Source organism: Carcharhinus amblyrhynchos, unplaced genomic scaffold, assembly GCF_965287045.1.
Source record: "Carcharhinus amblyrhynchos unplaced genomic scaffold, sCarAmb.v2.hapA scaffold_39, whole genome shotgun sequence".
Classification (NCBI taxonomy): Eukaryota; Metazoa; Chordata; class Chondrichthyes; order Carcharhiniformes; family Carcharhinidae; genus Carcharhinus; species Carcharhinus amblyrhynchos.
The window spans coordinates 2,021,117-2,046,326 of NW_027649780.1; the positions used below are offsets into that span (position 1 = coordinate 2,021,117).

The 25,210-nt window shown below is 42.8% G+C and overlaps 1 gene segment (V, D, J or C); it reads left to right on the forward strand.

Moving 5' to 3' along the window:
- LOC145363614 (Ig heavy chain C region, secreted form-like) lies at positions 1-24,718 on the forward strand. The segment is given in 9 exon segments: positions 1-43; positions 183-482; positions 2,233-2,286; positions 13,096-13,395; positions 15,494-15,793; positions 15,882-16,199; positions 23,272-23,592; positions 24,011-24,427; positions 24,498-24,718. Coding segments are annotated over 8 exon segments (2,019 nt in total).
- Positions 24,719-25,210: the final 492 nt, after the last annotated feature.

Below are 25,210 nucleotides of genomic sequence, written 5' to 3' on the forward strand. Positions count from 1 at the left end.
ATGCATATTTTTTGGGCTGCGCTCCTTTTAACGTGGTTATCAAGTAAGTTTCTTTCAGAAGAAAAAAGTGTGTTAACTGGATAAAATTGGGTGGTTGCGCATACATTGTGGAAAATTCTTTGCCTTCAAGTTCTTGTATTGTTTCAGCCAAATAATTCATTTCGTATCTTTTCTCCATGCAGATGCCTTCAGTGAATTTGTCAATCAAACACCACGGACGGCAACTAAAGAAACAGGCGAATCTCTGACAATCAACTGCGTCCTAAGTGATGCTTGTAGCTCTAGCTTGTATACAACAAGTTGGTTTCGGACAAATCCTGGTTCAACAGATTGGGAAAGCATTACCATTGGCGGCCGATATGTTGAAAGTGTCAACAAGGGAAGCAAGTCGTTTTCTCTGCAAATCAAGGACTTAACAGTTGAGGACAGCGCCATATTTTACTGTAAAGCCTACGCACAGCAACAAGATTGGACTTTCAGTCATACAAAAATATCTTCTGATCTCCAATGAAGATAATACAATTTTGTTCGCTCTTCTGGCTGAAACCGCATTTTAGCTATGGCAACAATGGTGAAACGGGGACATTTGTAAATATCTGATGACAGTTCCAGGATCATAAACCCCAAAATTTGAAATGTGGATGCGCAGCAAACGCATTCAAAACACAGACAAACAGAGAAGCTGTTTTTGAACGGGGCTAGACCACTGTGTATGATTACCACAGCAATCGAGAAGGCAGTTCCCGTCATACGCAAACTGTCGTCAGATTTGTTTTCTTGAACTACAGAACATTTTAACTGTTTCTCAACTGGTCTTGCAGGAAGTTATTAATGAATAATCTTGAGGTTTAGCACGTTTAGTCGAAAGAAAACAATGAGAAAAGGGACATTGTGATGTTCTGCAAAGCTCGAGATGGCTCACAACAATAAGATTGAACTTCCGGTTCTGCAAAAGTATCTTCCGATCTCCGAGTAAAGGCAGGACAATATTGTACGCTCATCAGGCTGAAACTGTATTTTATTTCTGGATACTATTCTGAAATGGGGACAGTTCTAAACATCTGGTGACAGTTCTAGGATGATAAATCCCAGCATTTGAAATGTGGATGCGCAGCAACTGTATTTAACACCCAGATAAACAGAGAAGCCGTTTTTGAACGGGACTCGACCACAGTGCGGATGCTGCCACAGCAGTGGAGAAGACGGTTCCTGTCACACACAAACTATCTTCAGATTTGTTTTCTTTAACACTGGAACAAGTTAACTGTTCCTCAATTGGTTTTACGAGAAGTCATTAATGAATATTTTGGAAGGATAACATATGTAGTGGAATGAAAAGAATTAAAAAAAGGACAGTGTGATGTGAATTCAAATCGGAGTAGACGTCTCGAACTGAGAGGCTTGGATGACTATACATGACAACTTTTTGCACTGATCTCTGCGGCTGTGTGGCTGGATGTGCCACATTAATGAATCATAGGTTCTCTTAATACAAAAACTAGTCCTCTACTCCTGAAGACAAAACAAACCGATTTTACGTTCTGAGTGGCTACGGTAGCTCATGGGTAAACAACTGCTGTCCTCCTCAAACACCAATTGATGCATTGCAACATTTTCTCTGTTTGTTTTGACACTTATGTTTATAAATCATTGAATCGCATTTATAACATTTCACGGAGGTTTCTCCATGACTTGGACAAGTCCTCAGGAGCGAGAGACAGCTGCTCAGATTCCAATATGAAGGAAACAATTTGCTACAATTTCCAATCGATATTTTGGAATGATTGAAGCATTTTCTGCGAAGGTTTGAATAATGGATTTATTGTCCTGATGTGAAGTGATGTGCAGCTATGGTGACACGATGGTGCGGGCCACAACAAAAACCTCCACTCCAGGTATTTCCTTTCCGACTGTTGAACCAGGCTGTACAGAACTGTTCCTTACACCTCTAACTGCACAGCGTTGGAAATCCGTTCCCGGTGGAATTTCATTTTTGGAATGCCCCATTATGGTCCTTTATATTGAATCACTGGACTGTCTTTCTTTTAAGGAATTACAAGTGTACATGTAGCACATGGAAAATTTCTCCACGGTTGGAGACAGATCAAGAATATAGATGCGTTGATAAATGCAACATATACGAAAGATCTTTGTAGCGATGTTGCTTCAGGGCTTTGAATAGCGGATTTTGCTTCATTGGCAGTTAATGACATGGCCGGAATGGATGCTCACTGACTGTGTATGACTGGTTTAATGGGGCTGGCACCGTGCTGACTGTGAATCCTAGTAAGTGACATTTCTTGCTACTTCAATAAGAGTTTTTTTGTGCACAAAATTTAATAAGAACTAATGTTTTCATTAATATTGCCTGAAGAAGTGAAGTAACATTCATAGCTCTTTTTCGGATCCTGACTACTTAAACTGTCTCATTTGATTTGACTGGCATTTAGAACTATTTAGAACATAGTGACTGAAAATATTAGATTTCTAACGGTAACTTAGCTGTCAACAAACACTTTAAAGACTTGATTGGGAAGGTGATGCTGGTTTTTAGAGTTAAAACGGAACCAATCATCCAATTTTCATCCTGACCGACCTGGTAACTTGTAAAATGAATAGATATTATTTCTAACCCAAAGCAAATCTATGCAATATTGTGGTGAGGTCTGAGCCCTACAATCACGTAATACATGTAATGTATTGTTTCATAAAATGCTGGTTACAGTTTTATATGACCCATAAAACACTTTTAGTTAACCATGGCATGGAAAGTAAAGTTAACGTCTGATCGGGCCCCAAAAATATGTTGGCCAATAATTTTTGTACATTTCAGAATTTGCTCAAAGGTTAAAAGCAACTGATCTGGTGAGGGACTGACTGGTCATGGTGTTATTCTATTCCAGTGGCGCCAGGAGTGCGCTAGTTATTCAGCAACCTATCTGACAAGTTTATTCCACCCTCCCCCATCTCAACATCCCCAGCTCCTACCATCTCTCCCATTGACCTGGAATGTGGATTTAATTTCAGACCAAGAGTAAGCGACAGCAGTCCAGTTGATTCTCAGTTTTGTGAATACCAGTGGAAAGCAGATGGACAGTAGATCAATCATTGAGGAAATCTGACTCTCGATTCGCCATATGCTGGTGTGGCACAGCAAATGAGACAGATTTAACCGTGCGTTGTGTAATTCTGCGAGAACCCTGTTTACATCGAAACTTGTCTCCTTCAGCTAATAAGGGCTCTCTGTGTGTAAAACTAACTGATTGAACTAAAAAGGAGAAACTGAAATTGAACATAATATTCAAAAGCTTTCTCTTTGTCCTTTTGTACTAAGTCTCGTTGTGAATAGTGTTTTCTTACACTTCAGAAGTTATGTTGTCTGTTCCTTCCATTGATTGCAATGAATGTTTGTATGACAGGGGGCCAGTACCAATACACTCGTTTTGCGCCATCAGCACAGACGAATATTTCACCATTGAACTTTCAAAGCAAACGGTGAGGTGCAGGTTGGATTAGAAACATAAGTCATGTGTATTGTTTTATTGCAGCGGTGGACTAGTCGTTCGAAACATCAAGGAAAGCTGCGGGGCGAGAAATGTAGTTTTGCCGCTGCAACAGTGTGTAACAAAATGCTAAAATAGCATGTGCGCTACGGCATATTAGTTAAGATTAATTTTAATTGTTCTGGTTATAGCAGGGCATGTTAGCCAAGGTGTAGCAGAGATGTTAACAAAGGCGGCTTTGGCTGAGTAATTAAGGAGAAACCTTTGACTGGATGTAGATAAATGTAGTAATGCGTCATATGCTGGTTCAAGAATTGCTTGATGTCTTGATTTGTTCCGATAAGAAATGAACTGCCAGGAGGCCTGATGGAAGTGGAAGCTGAATTAATTTCTAAAGATAAATTTTACAAGAATGTCCAGGCAGAATGCAGACAAGTTTTATTTGAAAATGAGGCTGTCAGACTCAATATGTGGATTTCAGTAAGACCCTGTGCACAGGCCGAATCACAGATTTGCCTCATTTTGTTCTCTGCTATGAAATGATTGTACGATTTTTGCTGCTGTTTATTTTACAATGCCTCTTCGATGACCGCAAATAGCAGAACAGTTGTAATTAGCAAGGTTTTGCCGGGGTGGGTATGGGCATATTTTTATTATGGAATCTACAGATAGCAATGCCGTGCAGTATATGTTCAGTTGTATATGACCTTATGCAGGAAAGGACGCATGAGATGATTTAGTGAAAGGAATGGTTGGTCTTGGGGACGTCGAGCCTATCAAGTTGAAATTCAGGCAAGGGGAAGTCATCTCTGACAAATCCTTTAGATTTCTTTGAGGAGTTAACAAGGAAGTTGGAAAAAGGAGGACCAGTGGACGTGATATGTTTAGATTTCCAGAAGGCCTTTGATAAGGTTGGGGGACCAAGATTGGGGGAAAGGCAAATTGTGCGGAGGGTGTGGAGAGTCTGCAGAAGGATCTAGATAGGCTGGGCGAATGGGCCAGGAAATGGCAAATGGAATTTAATGTTGGCAAGTGTGAGGTGGTCCACTTTGGTAGGAAGAATGGTAGGAAGGACTATTACTTACGTGGCGAAAAACTGCAGCAGGCGACGGTGCAGAGGGACCTCGGGGTCCTTGTGCATGAGTCGCAAAAACCCAGCCTGCAAGTGCAGCAGGTGGTCAGGAAGGCGAATGGGATGCTGGCCTTCATAGCGAGGGGGATTGAATATAAAAGTAGGGAGGTCTTGCTGCAGCTGTATAGGGCATTGGTGAGGCCGCAGCTGGAGTACTGTGTGCAGTTTTGGGCGCCGCACCTGCGCAAGGATATTTTGGCCCTGGAGGGAGTGCAGAGGAGGTTTACTAGGCTGATACCGGAGTTGAGAGGGTTGAGCTATGAGGAGAGGCTGAATAAACTAGGCTTGTACTCGTTAGAGTTTAGAAGAATGAGGGGAGATCTCATTGAGACGTATAAGATGATGAATGGGATGGATAGGATAGAGGTGGAAAGACTCTTCCCGCTCAAAAAAGACAGTAGGACTAGGGGGCACAGCCTCAAGATAAAGGGGAGGCGGTTTAGAACGGAGTTGAGGAGGAACTTCTTCACTCAAAGGGTGGTGAATCTCTGGAATTCTCTGCCCGTTGAAGTGGTGGAGGCTGCCTCGCTAAATATTTTTAAGAAGCGGGTTGATGGGTTTTTGATAAACGAGGGGATTAAGGGTTATGGGGAGAGGGCGGGAATGTGGAACTGAGCCACGACAGATCAGCCATGATCTTATTGAATGGCGGGGCAGGCTCGAAGGGCCAGATGGCTTACTCCTGCTCCTATTTCTTATGTTCTTATGTTCTTATGTTCTTAAGGTGCCACATAGGAGAATGTGAAATAATTTAAGAGCTCATGGTGTTATGGGTAAGATACTGGCTTGGCTAGAGGATTGGCTGAATGTGAAGACAGAGATTGGGAATGAAGGGCTGTTTTTCAGAATGGCAGCTGGTGACTTGTGGTGTGCCTCAGGGGTGGTGCAAGGACAACAACTTTTCAGAATATGCATTAACGACTTGGAAGACGGAAGATAAAGGACTGTTGCTAAGTTGGCAGATGATACAAAGATATGTAGAGGGACAGGCAGCATTGACGAAGCAGGGGCAGGGCTGCAGAAGGAGTGGGACAGGCTAGGAGAATGGGCAAAGAAGTAGCAGATAGAATACAATCTGGAAAAGTGTGAGGTTCTGCACTTCAGAAGCAGGAATGCAGGCATAGACTATTATCTAAATGGAGAAACGGTTCAGAAATCAGAAGCACAAAGGGACTTGGGAGACCTTGTTCGACATTCTCTTAAGGTTAACATGAAGGTTCAGTCGGCAGTTAGGAAGGCAAATGCAGTGTTAGCTTTCATGTCGAGAGGGCTAGAATACAAAAGCAAGATGCACTTCTGAGGCTGTCCACAGCTCTGGGCAGGCCCCATTTGGAGCACTGTGAGCAGTTTTGAGGTCCGTACCTAAGGAAGGATGTGATGGCCTTGGAAAGGGTCCAGAGGAGGCTCACAGTGATGATCCCTGGAATGAAGAGTTTGTCGTATGACGAACGGTTGAGGATTCTGCGTCTGTACCCGTTGGAGTTTAGACGAATGAGTTGTGGCGGTGGTGCGCGTGGTCGTGGGGGCGGGGGGGGGGGGGCGGTTGATGGCGGATGCTATTGCACCTTACAGGATACTGCAAGGTCTGGATAGAGTGGGCGTGGAGAGGATGTGTCCAGAATAGGAAAAAACTAGAACCAGATGGCACAATCTCAGACGAAAGGAACGATCTTTTAAAACCGAGATGAGGAGGAACTTCTTCAGCCAGAGAGTGGTGAATCGGTGGAACTCTGTCTCAGAAGGCTGTGGAGGCCAAGTCATTGAGTGTCTTTAAGGCAGAGATCGATATGTTCTTGATTAAAAAGGGGATCAGGGCTTATGGGGAAAAGGCAGGAGAATGAGGATGAGAAAAACATCAGCCATGTTTGAATGGCAGAGCAGAATCGATGCGCCGAATGGCCTAATTCTGTTCCTATGACTTATGGTCTTTTTGGCAAGTCAAATGTGCAGAGTCAATGTTGCGGACAGTCTATGTCTCAAGCAATGTGGTAGAGAGTGAATTCAGCTCTTTGACAAATTAGCTTCAGTTAATCAGAATAAAATTTTACATCCTTAATAATCAAGAAGAGTTCTCATTCCCTAATTGGACAGAAACAATATTTGTATTGGTCGGTAAAGAAAAGGCACTATTGTAAAATCATTTTGTGAAGATAAATAGATGTATTAACCAGAAGTTTGTGTGAGTAATGAATGCCCTGCAAGAAGCAATGATGTCATCAGAATAATTTTAATCTTAATCCTTCTGTGTTGGCATTGTGATTATTCTATTTTTTTATTATTATTATATATTATTGTTATATTAATATATTATTATATTATATTATATTATATTATATTATATATTAATATATTATAATAATATATTATTGTGATTAGAAATAGTCAGCATGGTTTTGTAGCGGGTAGGTCGTGCCTTACTAACCTTATTGAGTTTTTTGAGAAGGTGACCAAAGAGGTGGATGGGGGCAAGGCAGTTGACGTGGTATACATGGATTTTAGTAAGGCGTTCGATAAGGTTCACCATGGTAGGCTTCTGCAGAAAATGCAGATGTATGGGATTGTGGGTAATCTAGGAAGTTGGATCAGGAATTGGCTATCAGATAGGAGACAGAGGGTGGTGGTGGATGGTAAATATTCATCATGGAGTACAGTTACGAGTGGTAGATTGTGAGGAAGGGTGTCATAGTATGCAGGGAGACTTAGATAGGTTGCAGAGCTGGGCCGAGAGGTGGCGGATGGAATTTAATGCGGAGAAGTGTGAGGTAATTCACTTTGGTAGGAGCAACAGATGTGTCGAGTATAGGGCTAACGGGAGGACTTTGAATAGTGTGGATGAACAGAGGGATCTAGGTGTGTGTGTACATAGATCCCTGAAAGTTGGGAATCAAGTAGATTCAATAATAAATCAATAATAAAAATAATAAATAAATAATAAATCAAGTACGGTGTCTTGGCGTTTATTGGTAGGGGGATTGAATTTAGGAGTCGCAGTGTAATGTTGCAACTGTACACTACTCTAGTGCGGCCGCACTTGGAGTACTGTGTGCAGTTCTGGTCCCCGCATTACAAGAAGGATGTGGAGGCGTTGGAGAGGGTGCAGAGGAGGTTTACTAGGATGTTGCCTGGTATGGTGGGGAGGTCTTATGAGGAGAGACTGAGGGATTTAGGGTTGTTTTCGTTGGAAAGAAGGCGGCTAAGAGGGGATCTTATTGAAACATATAAGATGATATAAGATGATATAAGATGATATAAGATGAACCTAGTCAGGAAGAAAAGGAAGGTGTACAAGAGGTTCAGGGAATTAGGAGATGTTAAAGATCTTGAGGAGTATAAGGACTGTAGGAGGGAACTTAAAAGGGAAATTAGGAGAGCCAGAAGGGGTCATGAGAAGACCTTGGCGAGTAAGATTAAGGAGAATCCCAAGGCCTTCTATAAATATGTGAAAGGTAAAAGGATAAGAAGAGAAGGGATAGGACCGATAAAAGGTGAGGGGGGAAAGGTTTGTGTGGAACCAGAAGAAATGGCGGAGGTGCTTAACGAGTACTTCGCCTCAGTATTCACGGTGGAAGCCGATCTGGGAGATTTTGTTATGGATTTGCAGCAGATGGAAAGGATTGAGTACGTGAATATTAAGGAGGAGGATGTGTTGGAACTTTTGAATTCTATCAAGGTAGATAAGTCGCCGGGACCAGATGGGATGTACCCCAGGATACTGTGGGAGGCGAGGGAAGAGATTGCAGAGCCCCTGGCGATGATCTTTGCGTCGTCAATGGAGACGGGAGAGGTTCCAGAGGATTGGAGGATTGCGGATGTAGTTCCTATTTTTAAGAAAGGGAACAGAGATAGCCCGGGAAATTACCGACCGGTGAGTCTGACCTCAGTGGTTGGTAAGCTGATGGAGAGGCTTCTGAGGGACAAGATTTACGAACATTTGGAGAGGTTTGACATGATCAGGAATAGTCAGCATGGATTTGTCAAGGGCAGGTCGTGCCTTACAAGCCTAGTTGAGTTCTTCGATAATGTGACTGAACACATTGACGAAGGAAGTGCCGTGGACGTAGTGTACATGGACTTCAGCAAGGCGTTTGATAAGGTCCCCCATGCAAGACTTCTTGAGAAGGTGAGAGGGCATGGGATCCAAGGGCCTTTGGCCTTGTGGATCCAGAACTGGCTTGCCTGCAGAAGGCAGAGAGTGGTTGTGGATGGGGCTTTTTCTGAATGGAGGTCAGTCACCAGCGGAGTGCCTCAAGGATCTGTTCTGGGACCCTTGTTGTTTGTCATTTTCATAAATGACCTGGATGAGGAAGTGGAGGGATGGGTAAGTAAGTTCGCTGATGACACGAAGGTCGGTGGTGTTGTGGATGATCTGGAAGGATGGCAAAAGTTGCAGCAGGACATAGATAGGATGCAGGACTGGGCGGAGAAGTGGCAGATGGACTTCAACGCGGATAAATGTGTTGTCGTCCATTTTGGCAGAACCAACGGGATGAACGAGTACACTATTAAGGGCAGAAGTCTGAGTAGTGTTGAGGAGCAGAAGGATCTTGGGGTCCGGGTCCACAGGACTCTTAAATCGGCCTCGCAGGTGGAGGAGGTGGTCAAGAAGGCGTATGGTGTACTGGCCTTCATTAATCGAGGGATTGAGTTTAGGAGTCGGGAGGTAATGCTGGAACTTTATAAGACCCTTGTCAGGCCTCATTTGGAGTATTGTGCGCAGTTCTGGTCGCCTCACTATAGGAAAGATGTAGAAGCTATTGAAAGGGTGCAGAGGAGATTTACAAGGATGTTGCCTGGACTGGGAGGCATGCCTTATGAAGTTAGGTTGAGGGAGCTGGGACTCTTTTCCCTGGAGAGACGAAGGTTGAGAGGCGACCTGATAGAAGTTTACAAAATGCTGAGAGGAATAGATAGGGTGGACTCTCAGAGGCTATTTCCCCGGTTTGAAATGGTCGCTACGAGAGGACACAGATTTAAGGTGCGGGGAGGGAGGTTCAGAAGTGATGTTAGGGGTAAGTTTTTCACTCAGAGGGTGGTGAGTGAATGGAATCGGCTGCCGTCAGTGGTGGTGGAGGCGAACTCGCTGGGGTCTTTTAAAAGACTTCTGGATGAGTATATGGGGTTTAATGAGATTGAGGGTTATAGATAGGTCTGTAGGTTGGTAGGTGATGTGGTCGGCGCAACTTGTGGGCCGAAGGGCCTGTTTGTGCTGTAGTGTTCTATGTTCTATGTTCTATGTTCTATGATTAGAGGTTTAGATAGGGTGGATAGTGATAGCCTTTTTCCTCGGATGGAGAAAGCTAGCACGAGGGGGCATGGCTTTAAATTAAGGGGGGGTAGCTACAGGACGGATGTCAGGGGTAGGTTCTTTACCCAGCGGGTGGTGAGGGATTGGAATGCCCTGCCTGCTGCAGTTGTAAATGCGTCTAGTTTGGGGGCGTTTAAGAGATCTCTGGATAGGTTTATGGACGAAAAGGGATTGGTATAGGCTAGTGGGTCATTGTTTTTGTAACTGGTCGGCGCAACATCGTGGGCCGAAGGGCCTGTTCTGCGCTGTAATGTTCTATGTTCTATGTTCTATGTTCTATGTTCTATGTTCTATCAGTCACTTACTTAACACTCAAAGCATCTCTGTTTCATAACATCTACTTCACACAGGTAGGAATCCTTCTTTTAGAAAGCAACTCGCTTAATTATTATTAAAGATGTTGGCAGTGTTAAGAACAGTCGTAGTGTCGAAGTTTTAGCAGAAAAATGCAACTCCAAAGCAGTTCATGGGGTCGTCAAACACTGAAGTCTAACAAGAGACACTGAAGATGCCAATTGGCAAAACTTTGATTAGAGGGATAGATTTGTTTGCTTATATTTTACTTTATTTAATGAATATCATAAAGGATAGAGGCCAGCTGGAAGCCGGAAGGCTTCGGGGACAAATACAGAACATGAGGAACGGCCGCTAATTGGAAGGCGACCAATGTTGGAGCAATTGAAATCGGAAGCAAATAAGCATGCACAGGTGCTTTGCACTTTGTGGAACATCCAGTTGTATTCTGTGATCTGGGAAAAGGATGTGATGGAAAGATTTGCAGAGAATTTTAAGATAAGAGTGTTGATTGACCTGGGCACGGTGTAGGTCATCAAGCATCAAACTCATGGGACAAAGATACTTTAAGAAGTCTCACAACACCAGATTAAAGTCCAACAGATTTATTTGGTAGCAAAAGCCACTAGCTTTCGGATTACTGCCCCTTGGTCAGGTAAGTGGGAGTTCTGTTCACAAACAGGGCATATAAAGACACAAACTCAATGGGGGTTATAGAAAGTTTGATATATACACAAGACCCCGCTTGAGGCCGTCCTCATGTGTGCAGAACTTGGCTATCAGTTTCTGCGCAGCGACTGTGCACTGTGGTGTGTCATGAAGGCCACCTTGGAGAACGCTTACCCGAAGATCAGAGGCCGAATGCCCGTGACCGCTGAAGTGTTCCCCAACAAGAAGAGAACACTCTTGCCTGGTGATTGTCGAGTGATCTTCATTCATCTGTTGTCGTAGCATCTGCACGGTCTCCCCAAGTTACCATGCCTCAGGACATTCTTTCCTGCAGCGTTTCAGGTAGACAACGTACCCCCATGAACTGCCTGGGCTTGCAAAATCTCACTAACTGCCACGGCTGGAGACACTTCACATCTCTTTAACCTGGACTTAGCCCTCTCTCGATTGACATTGTCTGTACCTTTAAGACCTGATTACCTGCAAAGACGTCATTCCAACTATTAGTTTGCAAATTGAGCTTATGTCTTTGCACGCCCTGTTTGTGAACAGAACTTCCACTTATCTGACGAAGGGGCAGCGCTGCAACAGCGAATGGCTTTTGTTACCAAATAAACTCGTTAGACTGGTGTTGTTGAGACTTCCTACTGTGTTTACCCCAGTCCAACGCCAGCATCTCCATATCATGAGAAAGATACTTAGCATGGTTAAAAATCGGTCAATAGTGGTTTTGGTGGCTTTAAATTCACGGAAAGGAGAATGAAGAGTGATGATTTAGAATTGGATGTTGGACTAACAATTGGTTAATTCAGTGACATTTGAGCAATTGCTATTTGTGGCGGTGTAGGTTGTCAGTATACAACAGTGCACAGGTGCGTAGTCTCGTTTCGGTGTCAGATGATGTCACCGAGGCGCACATTTATATTATAAATAAAAACATATATGGAAGGAAAAAATGAATTCAATGTACATTTAATTTCAGACAACTTTGCACCAAGTCAAAAAGAATGAAATGTTTGACACATTGAATGGAAAAACATTTGGTCATCAATTTAATTAAGGGCAAGCAAATTTATATCTTGATTGTCATCTCAATTTCTTTAACACAATGTCCATACCCGAATATTCTGCCCATAATTGGTGGCTAGTGGTAGATGTGGAGCTGACTGCCCTAATGTTGACTCTATTGCTAACCAGATTGTCAAGTTATCAAGAGATTATCAAAACATAGCTTTACAGTACGGGAACCAGCTCCCTATCTGTTCCCTCACAGCTATTCACCAGTAGATAAACGTACACAGGAACCTTCCAGGGAGTTTCATACCTGTTACGGCTATTTCTTTTTAAATAAAATTGAACATGTTATCCAACACCTTGTGAAACGCTCAATGCCCCGTTGCAATTTGCCAGAGAAAATTGAGATCAGTCTTAAAATAAATCTCAAATTCAGATTGCCAATGCGCTGCTCAACGAATTCTGAGTTGAATCTGTGCTTGCTAGCATTGGCCATAAATATGAAAAAGACATTAAACAGCTTGGAAATTTCTGTGAACTCAATTTGTGCTCTCAAAATGAAGGTCCACTGCTATCTGCAGCATAGAGTTTTTCTTAAGGTGTTGAGGCAAAACGCAATTTCCTGATGAGAGCATTAATTTTCGCTCTGTAAGATGCGCCTCAGTTATGTCCCACAATGATGCAATGGCAGGAAATTCCAGGCAACTGTAATGTTGAATAGGAATGAGTCAGGGGAATACAATCTGCGATGTGCCAACGATATCAGCTCCCACAACTCAGTGCTGAGAGTCAATCATATCATCTTAAACAAAAAATACCTGTCCTATATTTTTGAAAACAATTTAAGTGTTGTCAGGTTTGTTAGGCTAATGATTATAAATGGAAAGTAATACACGACAATGGATTAACTCGGCAAACCAAGAAAAAATAAAATACTTTAACCCACTTTTCACATCCTCATAAATGTTATACTGACCATGAAATATCTTTCGAATATAGGCACTGATTCATTCAGACAGATGATGCCGTAAACGGGCTCTCACATACAGCAATGTGATTCTGCCAGAATTATTTCATTTCGATTTTGATGTTGGCGCAGGAATAAATTTTGGCTAACCATGTTGAAAAAGATTTAATTTAATTCAAATAAGGGACTAAGACTTGATTTGTAATTTTAGGACCGTCTCCCCCAGTCATCAATCTCTCCTCTGAAACTGATGAGGGGTTTGTGCAGCTGATTTGTTTGATCAGTGAATACGCACCAGAAAGCATTGAAGTGAGCTGGGAGAAGAATGGAAACGCCCTACAGTCTGGCTTCACCACTACATCCCAATGTAAATCAGCAAATGGAAAATTCCGATCCAGCAGCATCCTTAAGTTGCCGCTTCAGGAATGGAACAGCGGTTCCACGTACAGCTGCCAAGTGACACATTCTGCTACCAACAGCAACGAACGGAAAGAAATTAGATCAACTTCAGGTGAGGAAATGGAACCAACTCACAAACTTCCAGATGTCATACAATCTTATTTTAATTTCAGGATTCAATTCATTGGGAAGCTGGCATATAAATTATTCAATGAACATGAAAAATCCTGGAAAGAAAATCCAGAACATTTTATGAAAACTCAGCAGTATGTTTGGCGAGAGAAGCAGTAGGACTTTGGAATCTGTTTGACTCATCTTTAGCAATTTCTGTTTTTTTTTCAATTTCAGATTCACAGAATGTCACATACTTTGTTGTTGGAGATCCTGGAGCAGGGCAATTGAATCATTTATTCATAGCACATTCATTGCAGAATAGGCCCGTCGGCTTCTCGAATCTGCAAAGACACCAAAGAAGCATGAACTCTCGCTTAATCCCATTCACCAGCAGTTGACCCCATAGCCTTGGATGTGATGACGTGACAAGTGCACATGTAGACATGTTTTAAAAGGATGTGAGACAAACTACCTCTACCATCCTCTTAGGAAGTGCAGGCCAGACCGTCACCACAATCTGGGAGTAAATCGACTTTCCTCAAATCACCTAAAATGCCTACCCTTCAGCTTGAATTTCGATCCCCTCCTCACTGATCCTTTAACAAAGGGCAGAACTTTCCTTGTCCACTCTGCCCATGCCCCTCATAATCTTGTATGCCTCGATCGGGACAGCCCTCATTTCTCTCTGCTCCAAAGAAATCAACCGAAGCCTATCCATCCTCTCTTCGTAATTAAATGCTGCCATCCAGGCAGCATGCCAGTGAATCTCCTCTGCACCCCTTCAGTTCAATCACATTCTTCCTACAATCTGGCCACCAGAACTGCGCGCACTGCACTAGCTATGGCCTCACCAAAGGTCGATACAACTATAACATGATTTCCCTGATTTTGTAATCTACAACTCGATGGAGCTATTTAGCCCTTCGGTCTTCAGGGTTTTATGGACATATACGTCAAGGATTTTTTTTCGACATAATTTCCGAGTTCAACAAATACTTGTTTGTCAACTGACTCCATTCAGCGTGTATCACGTCACACTTTCCATGCTTACATTACATCTGCCACTTATCTGCCCAGTGGACATCCTGGGAGTGTGGTCAGTTAGAGTAAAAGTTGCAGTGAAACACTACAGTAAAATTGGTTGGAATTCATTCAGCTGTAATGGCCAAGCTGCTTAATAATGCTTTTCAGAAGAGATCGTGAAGTTTTGAAAAGCTGAGTGTCCTCATTTTGCTGTCTATCTTTCTCCTTTCAAACTACGGTGCGTGAAGTACCCGATGTAGATTACAATTGGGAAAATGTTGCAACAGACAATTTTCAGACGCCTTCTCATAAATGTTATACTTTGGGTAAATAATGTACTGAGTATAATGTATTAACAATATTGCAAAAATATAGCGACAGGTCACCAAATCAATCTCGGTGGAATAGAACAGAAACATAGACCGCCATTTCTTCCTCGAGCTATTTTTTTCCGATTCTGACCCCCTACCTCTCTATCTCTCTCACACACACACACACACACACACACACACACACACACACACACACACACACACACACACACACACACACACACACACAGTAACTCGTTTTCTTTCCTCTCTGTGTATCTCTCTCTACCATTTGATTTCTCGCACATTGTCTCAAGCAGAAACAAACCGTTTGAGAACTCGGCATCCAAGAGCTGAACTTCCAATTTCATATCTTCTCCACGTATTTCTCTGACTCCCTCCCCCTGCAGCTTCCTCCCTCTCCATCTCGCTTTCTCCTGCTCCCTACTTTATTGTTTCTTTCTCAATCTCTGCTTCTGAATTTTGCTGCACATGGCACTTTCTGTTGCATTTCTTTATGCCTTACTGTATATGCCAGTACTCCTCAGCCAGTTGCACAGTCTAAGTGCACCGTTCAGTATTGTGTTTCAGATCAGCATCTTGCCAAGCTGCAAAATTATAATTCACATTTAAGAAAACCCAGTAAAGGCAAAAATTGCCACGCTAACGGTTCTCATTGACATTAAAATTCTCGGTATAAACGAAATCGTTACCATTAATGCCTGCCATTGATTTAGGGTTTATGTTATTTTCCATTGACAGAAATCACAGTATTTCTCAGAGACCCCTCACTTGAAGAAATTTGGAGAAAGAAAACTGCCACACTCATTTGTGAAGTGGTATCCACAGTTCCCAGTGTGGTTGGGATCTCTTGGACAGTGGATGGTAAGAAAAGGACTGAAGGTGTTCAAACTGAAAGACCTCAACAAAGAAACCAGTATCTGACCATCAGCCGCTTGACCAGCAGTGTGGAGGAGTGGGATCGTGGGGCTGAATACAACTGTTCAGCACAACAGAGCGAATCATCGACTCCGGTCTCAAAACGAACACAAAAGTTAAAAGGTGAGTTGTAGCACGATGAGCAAACACAATCGTTCTTTTCTGGATGACAATGGAGGGACCGAAATCACTGGTTGTTATTCTGTTGCAGTCGAGCCATCGAAGCCCAATCTCCAACTCCTGCCTCCATCAGCAGAGGAGCTTCAAAGTTCCAATGTCGCGACTCTCACTTGTTTGATAAGAGGATTCTACCCCGACACAATATCCATTTCCTGGGAGAAGAACGGAGCTGTTTTGAGCTCGAACATCACTCGCTTCCCCACTGCTCTGGAACAGGACCAGACCTTCAGCACAAGCAGCCTCCTCATTTTACCGGCAGGGGAATGGAAGACAGGAGCAAGATACACCTGTACCGTTTCACATCCAGCTACAAACTTCACCGGAAAGAAGACGATCAACAGCCCGAAAGGTAAGCACAGTTTGTTGGAATGGTTTTTGTTTCAAGAATCCGACTTTTCACTTAATCCGGTCACATTATCCAAAAGAGAATACATTAACGAGCAGATTCAAGTAGGATCCAGCAAATCCAAAATGTGTGTCTTCTCCTCGGAAAGGAGATGATAGTCAACACTCAATTGGTCGGCCCAAGCAAGCGACCTGAGAATCCAGTGAAATGAACAGATGAAGGATGTCCAAAAATGTGCGGGTTAGGTTTATTGGCCATGCTAAAATTGCCCCTTAGTGTCCTGAGATGCGTAGGTTCGAGGGATTACCTGGAAAAATAAGTCGGGATATGGGGGTAGGGCCTGTGTGGGATTGTGGTTGTTGCAGGCTCGATGGGCCAGATGGCCTCTTTCTACACTGTAGGGTGTCTACGATGATGATGATGACTCTATGATGATGAAAATGCCTGTGAGTTAATTGTGCAATTTTCTACTGATGAGAACATGCTTTGACACAGTGCCGAACAGTGCATTAAGATAATGAAGGCACCGCACGATGAGGGAGGAGAGGTTACCACCTCTCTCTTCCACACTGAACTTACTGTTTTAACGCAGCACAATACTGTGTGCTCCGAGTCAGCCAACTGAAAGTCAGAAGCAACCAACTGTTAAGGCATTCAACCAAATAATGGAAAGAAATGCGCACATTTCTCGTCTTAAAAGTACAGTCTCAAGTGGGATAGATATCACAGTGTCGACTCAAAGACACTATTCATGCCCTAAAACTAATCAAGTGACCAGTGCTTTTGATCAAATAAATCACCTCTCATGATTTACTTATCAATTATGGCTGGATTTTTTTTTCAGAACACGAACATTCTGCAATAATTGCACAGGCATCTCTACAATAGCACCGGGAAATTTATAACTTCCCAGAATATCAGGTTATGCTCTGGCATTTGATAATTTAATTGATCTTGTCTGTTCTTCATCCCGTCTCTTGCCACCATTTATTTGTTCAGTAGCAGTAAATAATAGTTCAATTCTCTATTTAGTACAGCTTGTCATGTATGATTTCCAATCTAATGAAAATCCAATTAACCTGTGATGCTCTCATTGTACAGTCAGTACTGATCTTTGCTGCATGTGTTGACACATGAGGAAAGTCCTTTGGCGACAGTAACTGAGGCACCAACCTGCACTCTTGCAATAACATGTATTACAATTACACGAACAAAACGGTGACTAATTCGATACAAGCTCATAAAATAGAGCTCATAAAATTTGGGAAGCGTCATTAGGTTGTAATACCTTCATATGCAATGTAATAGATCCCAAGTTCGGCTGCTGTGCTTCACCAGGTTATCCACGTTAAAACAGTGGCTGTTGAAAGTTAGAGTGGTCTCATCAAATCCAGGAAATATAGAGGGACCCATTCTTTCATCATCCTACGACCAAAAGGGCCATTTTGGAGCCGGCATGTTTCCACTTCTGATGAAGGAAAGTCTTCACGTGGCTGTGATGAATTTGTGTTAAATTAGACGGTTGATATCCTGACTTCACACTGATAGAACATAGAACATAGAACAGTACAGCACCGTACAGGCAGTTCGGTCCTCGATGTTGTGCTGAGCTATGTCCAAACCCAAGAACAAGCTCCCTCTTATTCTGGTGTGCCCAATGAGCCCATCCAAAAACCACTTGAAAGTTCCAAAAGTGTCCGACTCCACTATCACAGCAGGCAGTCCATTCCACACCCCAACCACTCTCTGCGTAAAGAATCTACTTCGGACATCCGTCCTATATCTCCCATCATGAATCTTATAGTTATGCACCCTAGTAACACCTACATCCGCTTGAGGACATAGTTTCTGCACGTCCACTCTATCTATTGCCCTCAACATCTTATAAACCTCCATTAAGTCGCCTCTCATCCTCCTCCACTCTAAAGAGAAAAGTCCCAGCTCCCTCAACCTTTCCTCATAAGACCTCCCCTCCAAACCAGGCAGCATCTCCTCTGCTAAATCTCCTCTGCACGCTCTCCAATGGTCCCACATCCTTCTTATAGTGAGGTGACCAGAAGTGCTCACAATATTCCAAATGTGGTCTCACCAAGGTCCGGTATCGTTGCAGCATAACTCCAGGGGTCTAAAACTCAAACCTCCTGTTAATGCACGCTAACACCTTCTTCTTGGCTTTATCCGCTTGAGTAGCAATCTTCAGAGATCTTTGAATATGAATCCCAAGATCTCTCTGTTCCTCCACATTCCTCTGAACCCTGCCGTTGATCCTGTAATCCGCAATCAAGATTGTCCTACCAAAATGAATCAACTCACACTTATTCAGGAACAATCTGTGGGTGTCGCTGCCTCGGCAAACATTTATTTCCCACTGCTGAATACCCTTGAGAAGATAGGGGTGAGCCGCCTTCTCGAACGACTGCAGTCCACATGGTTGAAGGGAACCCACAGTTGTGTTGGAGAGGGACATCCAGGATTTGACCCAGGGATATTAAAAGGAGGCAATATATTTCCAATACACAATACATCATGACTTGGAAATATATGTGTCCTTTCCTTCATTTTCCCTCAGGCAAAATCACGTAAACCCCAACACAACTGCACTGTGGACGCACCACCAACACATTGATGGCAGCATTTCAGGAAAGGGACTCACTATTAACTTCTGAAAGGCAATTAGGCATGGGTGCTTGTTTTTGCGGAGTCACAGATTTAAAAGGGCATTTGGCAGAGACAGGCAAAGTGACCTTTCCTGTTAGATGTAATAACAGAAAACAATGTTTATATGACACTGTTAAAGATTTCACGCTTCCGAATGTAGTTCCAAGTTAACTGTTGGGAAATTTTTATAAATGATCTGGATGAGGGTATAGTTGGGTGGATTAGTAAATTTGCTGATGACACCAAAGTCGGAGGTGTGGTAGATTGTGAGGAAGGGTGTCTTAGTTTACAGGGAGACTTGGACAAGTTGCAGAGCTGGGCCGAGAGGTGGCAGATGGAGTTTAATGTGGAAAAGTGTGAGGTAATTCACTTTGGCAGGAATAACGGATGTGTAGAGTATAGGGCTAACGGTAGGACTCTGAATAGTGTGGATGAACAGAGGGATCTAAGCGTATGTGTACATAGATCCCTGAAAGTTGGGAATCAAGTAGATAGGGTTGTTAGGAAGGCATACGGTGTCTTGGCGTTTATTGGTAGGGGGATTGAATTTAGGAGCCGTAGCGTCACTCAAAGGGTGGTGAATCTCTGGAATTCTCTGCCCGTTGACGTGGCGGAGACTACCTCGCTAAACATTTTTTAAGACGCGGATTGATGGGTTTTTGATAAGAGAGGGGATTAAGGGTTATGGGGAGTGGGCAGGAATGTGGAACTGAGCCACGACAGATCAGCCATGATCTTATTGAATGGCGGGGCAGGCTCGAAGGGCCAGATGGCCTACTCCTGCTCCTATTTCTTCTGTTCTTATGTTCTTATGTTGCAACTGTACAAAACTCTGGTGCGGCCGCACTTGGAGTATTGTGTGCAGTTCTGGTCCCCACATTATAGGAAGGATGTGGAGGCTTTGGAGAGAGTGCAGAGGAGGTTTACCAGGATGTTGCCTGGTATGGAGGGGAGGTCCTATGAGGAGAGACTGAGGGATTTGAGGTTGTTTTCGTTAGAAAGAAGGCGGCTACGAGGGGACCTTATTGAAACATATAAGATGATTAGAGGTTTAGATAGGGTGGACAGTGATAGCCTTTTTCCTAGGATGGAGAAAGCTAGCACGAGGGGGCATAGCTTTAAATTAAGGGGTGGTAGTTATAAGACGGATGTCAGGGGAAGGTTCTTTCCGCAGAGGGTGGTGAGGGATTGGAATGCCCTGCCTGCTGCAGTTGTAAATGCGCCTAGTTTGGGGGCGTTTAAGAGATCCGTGGATAGGTTTATGGATGGAAAGGGTTTGGTTTAGGTTAGAGGGTCATTGCTTTTTAACTGGTCGGCGCAACATCGTGGGCAGAAGGGCCTGTTCTGCGCTGTAATGTTCTATGTTCTAAATAAACCAAATGCATCTCAGTGGAATGACTGGGAGGATTACCTGAAGGTTCCAGTTGGTGAAACCAATCCGTTTCATGCACGGGGATTTTATTGTTTGCTATTTTGTTGCAAAATGCATTCACGTTGGTGCTCTGTTGTTTCAAATTAAGTCGATGAGTCATTATATTTCAGTCAAACTTCCAAACTTTTCATGGCTTTTTCCCCTGCTAATGTTTTATGTTGATGCCAATTAAGGAAAACCAATATCACAAAAAAAGGTTACTGTTCCAAAAATGTTTTCAGGTACAGGCAGAGTTAGCGATGCATTTGTGCAAATCAGTGAGGAGTGCCGGGAAGGTTGAAAAAATTGTTAAATATGAAAAGATCCAGGGCTGATCAAACAGAAACACTTCGCCTTTGATCAAGGACATATTGTTCGAACTTTCTTCAAGACAGCTTTGAACTAAATTGAATAGGGTGCCTAATTCTGGGCAGCAAATCCGTTCTACTGTAGGCATGTTAGTAAATTCGGAGATAATCACTTCGAACGTATTTTGAATGTGATTTTCTTATCAGTTTGAGAGAGGTGCTGTATGATTCTCGGTGGCAGAAAATGGGAAGAATGTGCAGTGATTTAAAATTTGTGGTTGAGATGTAAATGTACTTATGCCAGCATGTTGAAAGATGATAACGATTGATATTAACATTGTAAGGCAAACACCAATCAACAAAGGTAAAATGTTTGCAGGAGTGGCAGAAGTGACAATCAGAGTAAATGAGCAGAAAGGATGTTAATACTTGGAGGTTGAATTTGAATTGTTGGAGATTAAGAATCGCAAACGTGAAATAAAAGCTTTTCTTTTGGAGTTCTTTATGGACTCGTTTCCTATCGAGTGAAACTCTTCGACATACCATTAAGCAATATGCAACACAAGCTTCTAAGAAATGCAATATAATTATTGTGGATGTAGTTGTTGTGGTGGGCGTGGAGGAGGGGTTTTAATCTCCATATATCCAAGTCAGAGAGGAATCCATCTCAAAATATAACACCGAGCGAGGTGGAAGCGTAAACTATGCTGAGGACACACATGGACTGCAATGAGGTACATAGGAACTGAACAACAATTGGGTGAAGGTGAGTAATGTGAGGAATTGTGGAGAAATTCATTTTGGCAAGAACAAGAGAAAATTAAGCTTTTTATAAAGTCACATTATCAGCTAATACTGGTTTCTGAATTGACTGAGATGCATTCTTACCACGAATTCAGAAAATTATTGCTCAGATCGAGGAAGCAATTAGAACGGAAAACCCAATTTTGCGGCCTCCCACCATGTGGCCCTGGCAGCGAGAGGTGGCACATTGTTTGCGCGTGGTGGGATCCTCATGTCTCACTGCTGTGAATTGGAAATCCCACTGGCGTTACACCAGGCCAGTAGGAAACCCGCGGGAACTGTTGCGCTGCTGGAGGGCCCAGATAATAAGAACATAAGAATAATGCTGCCAGTTTGAACGAGCAGTGAATTTCTGCCGTCCTTTATTTCGATGGCGCTGCAGCGGAGAATGTAACCAAGTTTTACTGCAATTCTGCGGGCTTTGTTAACATTTCGCCTTTTTTGCTGTGTTTTACTTTTCCCATTTCAGGAAGGACATACTTAGAATGTGTATGTTATTATGAAAGTTCACAAGCTGTGTTCATGGAATGAGATTCTGTACGAGTAGTGAGAGATTGAGTAAGTTTGGACGATGCACTCAGGCGAATAGTTTAGGAGAATGTCAAATAATAACGCCATACTCGATCCTGAAAAAAAAATACATCGACACTGAGAGGGTCCTTTCCTTGGTCGGGATCTCCAGAATGTGGGCGCACCATTTAAGGGAACAGGGCTGTTTGAACTGAGTTGAAGAATGTTTAATCAGATGAAGGTTTCTAACTCTTTTATAATTCCCTAACGCAGAGGCTGGTGGATGCTTCGTCGTCCACCAGATCCACGTGTTGGTCTCTCAGGGAATCAAGTGGCATGCGTTTGTGGGCAGGGAGGTGGAGTCCACAACAAGGATCCTTGTCATATTGAATGGTAGCAGAGAATCGAGATACTGAATGGCCTTCTCCTGCTCATAGAATCATAGAATCCCTATAGCACAGAAGGATGACATTCGGCCCATTGAGTCTGCACCAACCACCAACCCACCAATGCTCCATTCCCGTAACCCTACACATTTACCCTGCTAATCCCCTGACACCAGGGTCAATTTACCATGGCCAATGAACCCAACCCACGCATCTTTTGACTGTGGGAGGAAACCGGAGCACCCGGAGGAAACCCACGCAGACACGGGAAGAATGTGATCTGAGGCCAGAATTGAACCTGTCTCCCTGGTGCTGTGAGGCAGCACTGCTAACTACACCTGATGTTCTTATTCTCTGGCCAGAGATATGTCTTTAACCTAAATTTAAATGGCTTATTTCCCATTTTGATTCGTATTGCTGTCTCTGTGTCAATGAACCAGTGGTATGGAATGTAATACAGAAGGCCTGCCCATTTTCAGACACATAAATGTTGGGAAACTCAGGGTCAGACATATCATTATGATAACATATATGTGGCCACTCTACATTTGAAAACAAATATGTTTGATTTACTTAAATATCCAGCAATGCTTAACAGTCTGAACCTAACTGGCATTTGCTTTCCTCTTTAACTTTGCCAAATTCTACGCGAGAGGGACTTTCGTGTCAAATGATGAGGCACATCTGCCAAATCGGATGGAGGGCAAGTTTTTTTTAAGGGTATAATCTCAGCTGAAATGCAGGGAACTTTTTTTTACTTTATTTGAGCATTTGATTGCACATATGCATTCATTGGGAAATGACTGAAATGAGCCATACGGAGGAAATTAATGCGGCAAGGGACACATAGAAACTCATCAGCTCAGCTGCATCAAGATAATATAATCTCAAAGCATATTGCAGTAAGTATTTTCCACGTTTGTTTTTTCCATGGAGTCGTTGTTGCCAACAGTGATTTCAACATGAAACATTAAAATAACCCTTCACATTCTTCCCAGTTGATTGCTACGAGGAAGACATTTCCATAAATATATTGAACCCTTCATTTGAAGAGATTTGGGTCCAAAAGACAGCAACAATTGTTTGTGAAATCCGTTACACGGTGTTAGAAAACGTCAGTGTCTCCTGGCAAGTGGATGGGAGAATGAGAACGGAAGGAGTTGAGACCCAAACTCCTGAATGGAATGGAAGTAAAACAACGATCATGAGTAAACTGAAAGTCACAGCAGCAGAGTGGGACACTGGGGTGGAATATGTCTGCATCGCAGAAGGAAGTGAATTGCCAACACCGAAGAAACGATCGACTCGCAAAATAAAGGGTAAGCGGAGATAAAACTCGTTCAGAGACTGGTTCAATTATCATTGTTGTTAAACGGAAACAAAAATCTGATTCTATCATTAAATGCTCGTATAATACACTTCACATAGTCCTGGAAGCCAGCAGTCGCCACATGGATAAAAACTACCATATGAGAATCTGCTGAGCTGCAAACCCAAAACGTGTCAGTACCTCAAAGGTTATTTCTCTAATCTGGTCAAAATAACATCAAACCACAACGAATTAATGAATATTAATAATGCTCATGAACAAGGAAAACATCCCTTAAAACTCTGAGGGATATGAAGCATTACACATTTGCAGTCGCTGATATATCTAAGAGAGGTAACTGGATAGAAGAAAATGAAGGAATATAAAGATTTGGTTTACGAAATGTATGCATTTTTCTCTTTTTATAGTTGGTGCGATGGATAGTCCTAAAGTGTACGTTCTGCCACCATCAGCGGCCGAAATTGACTCAGAGAAGATGGCAACTTTGATGTGCACAGCCGCTGGCTTTTATCCTGCTGAAATTTATATCGCTTGGTTGGCCAATGACACCCTTTTAGAATCGGGTTTCCCCGGTCAACCAGTGAGCGACAAAGGAGATGGTTCCAGCTTCATTGCCAGCAGATTGAGGCTCACAGAGGCGGAGTGGAACACTGGCACAACTTATTCCTGTTTAGTGGGACACCCGTCCCTTGAAAGGAATTTAATCCGAAGTATAAATAACTCTTATGGTAAACCTACTTTAGTGAATGTTTCGCTGGCCCTAACTGACAGTTTGAAATCTTGCGTATAGCCCGCCACGATTCAATTGTTCTTTTCTCTAAAAGTGTCACCACTTTCGGTTATTTCTTTTTGGTAATTGGAACCAGCAAATCTTCCAATCATATGAAGGCACAATCACGCTTTAGAGCAGCAAATACTTGCTTTGTCACTTTGCTAACACATAAAACTATGTCATTCAATGAAGGATAATTGTGTTTAGAATCTGAGATCCTCAAATGAGCATAATAGTATTTGATACACTTTGTCATTTTGTCGAAGATCTCTTGGAGGCTTTAGTGCCCTTTTTCGATATGTATCGGCCTGACGAGACGCAATAAATGCAAAATGAAAACTTTCGTACTTGCCTATTCCTGGTTTATGTGTGTGACATATTTGAGGGGATGATTTATATTTTCAGGAAAAGATAAATTATGTCTATGCTGTAAGGTTCAAAATGTGCAATAACTTTGCCTTTACCCAGTTAAAAAAGCTCAGGGCTTCTATCACCTGATCAAACTAACTTATAAGCAGTCTTGACAACTTTACTGACAAGTGATCTTGTGATTTATTTCTTGACCATGAAGTCTTTACCCATAGAGTGGCATGAATGAAGGTGAAGGAGTATCTGTTCAACCTATAGAGTCACATTCATTCACCAACACTGGTTGTCTGGTTTAATCCAGTTCCAGAAAGGCAACCTGTTTCAGTGAAATGCCTTCGCTTTCCACAACATTAACCCCCTCATGTTCTATAACTGGATGCTGCTTCTCGATCACTAAATTCAAAGACACCTTTTTCCATTGCACTTGCTTGCAGATACCAGCCAGCAGTATCTCATTGCGTTTTGT